Source organism: Cynoglossus semilaevis, chromosome 4 (assembly GCF_000523025.1).
Source record: "Cynoglossus semilaevis isolate Cse_v1.0 chromosome 4, Cse_v1.0, whole genome shotgun sequence".
NCBI lineage: Eukaryota > Metazoa > Chordata > Actinopteri > Pleuronectiformes > Cynoglossidae > Cynoglossus > Cynoglossus semilaevis.
The window spans coordinates 13,454,303-13,459,094 of NC_024310.1; the positions used below are offsets into that span (position 1 = coordinate 13,454,303).

At 37.8% G+C, this 4,792-nt stretch overlaps 1 protein-coding gene across 1 annotated transcript in view; it reads left to right on the forward strand.

Annotated features, from left to right (window-relative positions):
* Positions 1–4,792, forward strand: part of LOC103378208 (extracellular calcium-sensing receptor-like) — a 10,348-nt gene that overhangs the window by 4,888 nt on the left and 668 nt on the right. The window contains 9 exon segments of the mRNA XM_025055243.1: positions 1,146–1,426; positions 1,568–1,859; positions 1,964–2,050; positions 2,168–2,437; positions 2,671–2,892; positions 2,968–3,237; positions 4,006–4,233; positions 4,319–4,442; positions 4,530–4,792. The exon segment at positions 4,530–4,792 is cut by the window's right edge and continues 668 nt beyond it. Coding sequence (XP_024911011.1) covers positions 1,146–1,426; positions 1,568–1,859; positions 1,964–2,050; positions 2,168–2,437; positions 2,671–2,892; positions 2,968–3,237; positions 4,006–4,233; positions 4,319–4,442; positions 4,530–4,792 — 2,037 coding nt within the window.

Here is a 4,792-nt window from a genome sequence, read left to right on the forward strand (position 1 = left end):
TGCCTCACCACCTCCCTTGGTAGGTGACCTGTTAGCTTTCTGACCAGGTGCTCGAACCAACTCAGCTGGCTTCTATGCTCAGGAGCAGTGGTTCTACTCCAAGTCCCTCTTGGATGACAGAGCTCGGAAAATCCTAATGGATTAATAAATAAGAGTTGTATTTATCTATCTGTCCAGCAGGCCGGTTCACTATTATCTGCTGGTCTCTCTTTATGATACAATGAATACACAATACTAATACTAATCACACAAAGTCTTCACCTGGAAGCAGTAGGCTTGTTTATTTTTCTTCACACAAAAACGCACACATGGAAACTACATACAACTATATTTCTCACTGCCCCAACTGCCTAGTTTTCATTTACACTATTAAGCACAGAGATTAAATTGATTTTACTGAATACAGAAGCAAAACTAACCTGTAAACTATATTGTATACCATAACACAGTAAGGTTTTAACACAAAGATGTGCATTTTGACTTGCAGACAGAAAATCTGGATTGGAAAGATTATTTTTAATATGGTCATTAAAAGTAAGAATTGTTGCAAAAATACAAAACAGGTATCATTAAAAACGCTATCATTTCGCAGTGTTTGTAAACTGAACATGCTTTCAATATGAGTCCTTAACTTCAATTTTTTGGCTCACACTTTAATTTTGAGTACGGCTTACGACCAAGCAGAGAAAGTTTAATTAAATAAATCAATAAATGGATTAAACCAAAGTGATTCACACTAGATCTTTCAGATCAGTCAGGAAGCATATACAGTGTATACAGAATTCTGCAACATGGGTGCTAAGAGGGTGCTAACAGAAACAATTCTCATTTGAGAGATCAAAGAGGCCTCGATAAGAACAAGTACAGAGGTACATACGTAGAATATTCCTATTTTAGCCATGGCCTGAGTACTCCCATGGTGCACAGAGAAGTCTCTACAGTGAGTCTACATATACAAACAGTAAATACACATTACATTATTTTGAATATGTTTTTGTTATTTCTTTTATCAATAATTTGTTTTCATTTTGCTCTCCCCTTGTTATCCATGTCTCAGAAGAGATGTATTCAATTCATTCATTCATTCCTCTCTCCCAAATGGGTGGTATAGCCTCAATATGACAACATGTTGATCAACTAAATAGAGTAACACAGCGATACACCTTCAGTTGGTGGAGGGAAGAGGTGGAAGAAAAGCCATGGTATCATTTCAAGAGATGAGTTTTTTATTGATCTATGTCTGTGTTTTCACAGTTAGATTTCCCTCTTTGTATTCATTCACCTGTCAGTTACAAGGACAATTTAACCTGAATCGGATTCACCAGACAGGAGATGTAATTCTAGGAGGATTGTTTTCAGTCAATATATTTTCTACTGTTCCTGAACTATCTTTTACCTCAGAGCCACAGGAGTCTGTCTGCCATGGGTGAGTGTGTGGGTTAAGAAATGTGAGTGCTAGTAAAGTGTCTTATTTGTGTTGTGGTGTTTTAAAAGCTGTATGGGTGGACATATATTTTGTTTTCATATTCATGTAAACTTTATTATCATTATTGTTCTTTTTTGTTAGCTTTGATCCATTAGGATTCAGACAGGCTCAGACCATGGCCTTTGCTATTGATGAGATTAACAGAAACCCCAACCTGCTCTCTAATGTTACTCTGGGATACAGTCTGTATGATACCTGTATTGAACTGGCATTTGGAATTCGTGCAGCAATGTCCTTAATCAGTGGTCAAGCAGGAGAGATGGCATTAGAGGAGACCTGTGTAGGTCTTCCAGTTCTAGGGATTGTTGGTGATACCTTCTCTACATCTTCTATTGCCATCTCCAGAGCTCTAGGTTTGTACAGAGTGCCTCTGGTAAGTGAATTACTCATTACATTTTAAATACGTTGTGGAGGAAATGACTTCAAGAATGAAATAATTTGCATATAAAAACATATTGTTCATCTGTTTTTCTTCAGGTCAGTTATTTTGCCACATGTTCCTGTCTGAGCGACCGAGAACAGTTTCCGTCATTTTTTAGGACGATTCCAAGTGATTCATTTCAGGTAAAATCATTTAAAGAGTGCTGCTTAATATCATCTAAGTTTCATTAACTAAGCAGGATTTTTAGTTAGTAATTATTACAGCTTTTGAACTGAATCCTCTTCTCTGTGTCCACGTAGGTCCGTGCTATAATTCAGATTCTAAAACACTTTGGTTGGACATGGGCAGGTCTGCTCATCAGTGATGATGACTATGGAGTCCATGCTGCTCGAGCCTTTCTCTCTGACTTGGGTCCAATTGCAGGAGGTTGTCTGGCTTACATTGAAGTTTTGCCTTGGGGGGACAACCGAGCTGAACTGAAGAGAATAGTTAATGTGATGAGAAAATCTACTGCTCGTGTTGTCATTGTTTTTGCACATAGGAGTCATATGCTCAACCTAATAGCTGAGGTGAGTTTTGACGACATGCAACAGAAAAATAAGTTCATGATAATCAGGATTGATGATGCCAGTTCATAGATTAACATTATATCTGAAAATTAAAACAAACAGAAAATCAAGAATGACAAATGTATATAATATGTAAAATGTACATGTTTGCACACAATCAAAAATTCAACAGTACTAAACATTAGTGCTTTAAAACAATTTAAATAATATTTTTGTTTTAATTCAATATACAGATTGTCAGGCAGAACATGACAGGCCTTCAGTGGATTGCCAGTGAATCCTGGACTGCAAATGCTGAGCTACAGACTTCAGACTTCATGCCATACCTTGGGGGAACTCTGGGCATTGCTATCCGTCGAGGAGAAATCTCAGGACTGAGAAATTTTCTGCTGAAAATACGTCCTGTCCCTCAACACAACAGCATTTTTGAGAATAACATGGTGAGAATTTTTCCAGTTTTACTCAATTTGTAACTTGTTAACATGTAGTATAAAATGTATAATATATTTATTTTATTCCAGGTGAATCAGTTCTGGGAACACATCTTTAAGTGTAGATTTGCTCCACCTCCAACAGGTTGGCTTGAAACTGGAGGACGATTGTGCACTGGACAGGAAGTTATTGAGACTGTTTTGGAGGAAGACTTTTTTGATACTTCAAATCTCAGACCAGAGTATAATGTGTATAAGGCTGTGTATGCTCTGGCACATGCTCTTGATGACATGCTGCAGTGTGAGCCAGGGAGAGGACCTTTCAGTGGAGACACCTGTGCTCAATTACAAGGACTGGAACCATGGCAGGTGTGTTGGAAGTTTTCTCTTCATTAAAATTTTTACTTTTTTCTCATTTTACTGCTTTTAAGATGAGAGTAGAAGTGATAAAGTCCTGCAAGTAAACATTTAAGTAAATTAAAGTGAGTGGCATGTGTTGTTATTGGAGGACTGGCAGTGCCAAAATGAATACAATAAATACACAATTATATAATTAATTGAATATGACATTATTTAATAAATTAATTAATTGGAATTTGTTACATAAACATGTTATTAAATGTGTCATTAATTAATTAAAATGCCAATTTTAGAGAAGCCAACAACACCGGCACAACCTGCTTGTAAGAAGAGTGACACAAAATTGAAATAATATTAATAAAAAGACTGGCGATGTCTTGCGCTCATCAGCATGACCTCATTCACACACATACACACAAATGTCACCAAACCAGACCAAACTTTAAACATAGACCGAGGGACTTCAGAGTACCTCCATTCCCCAATGACAACTTAGGCATCTCGCAGGGGTCCCGTGGAAGTCCTTGTTAAGGGAGGGGCCAAGGATATCTGGAACATGAAACTCAGGAACATTCGTGTGGGATATAACCCTCCCAATTGAAGAGGTACTGTTAACCTCTCCCCTTGGGGGATGTCCAAGAACTATGAAAAGAAGGGTGTTCCGATAGACATGGTCCCAGGAACTTAACAGTCATTATTTAATTATTATTTTGGCACTTCCAGTCCTCCATACATTGTTTTATTTTTTTGTTCACATTTTCTGTCATCTTTTTGTAGCTTATGTTTTACTTGGAAAAAGTCAACTTCACAACATCATTTGGTGATCAAGTGTCATTTGATGAAAACGGTGATGCTTTACCAATCTATGACATCATGAACTGGGTCTGGCTTCCTGATGGAAGTTCTAAAGTTCACAATGTGGGTGAGGTTAAGAGGTCAGCCCAAAATGATGAAGAACTTATTCTTGACGAAAACAAAATCTTCTGGAACTTTGTATTCAAACAGGTTAGTATTCATATTATGGAATAGTCTCCTACTCTGTACTCTTGTACATGTAAGATAAAACAGAAATATATTTATCATCGCACAGCCCCCCAGGTCAGTGTGCAGTGAGAGTTGCCCTCCAGGAACTCGTATGGCCCACAAGAAAGGGGAACCTGAGTGTTGTTTCGACTGTGTTCCTTGTTCAGAGGGAAAGTTCAGCAATTCAACTGGTAAGTGTGAAGATTTTCAAGATAAGACTTAACAGAGATGTTACTATATCAAATATTTTCTTTCTTTCTTTCTTTCTTTCTCAAAAGACTCTAAGGAGTGTACTAGTTGTCCAGAGGATTTCTGGTCCAGTCCCCAGCGTGACCACTGTGTTCCAAAGAGAACTGAATTCCTGTCCTACCATGAGCCTCTGGGTATCTGTCTGACAACCACCTCTATTCTTGGAACATTAACTTGTCTGGTTGTTCTGGTCATCTTCATTTATTATCGCAGCACACCAATTGTTCGTGCCAACAACTCAGAACTCAGTTACCTTCTGTTGATGTCTCTCAAATTGTGTTTCTTGTGTTCA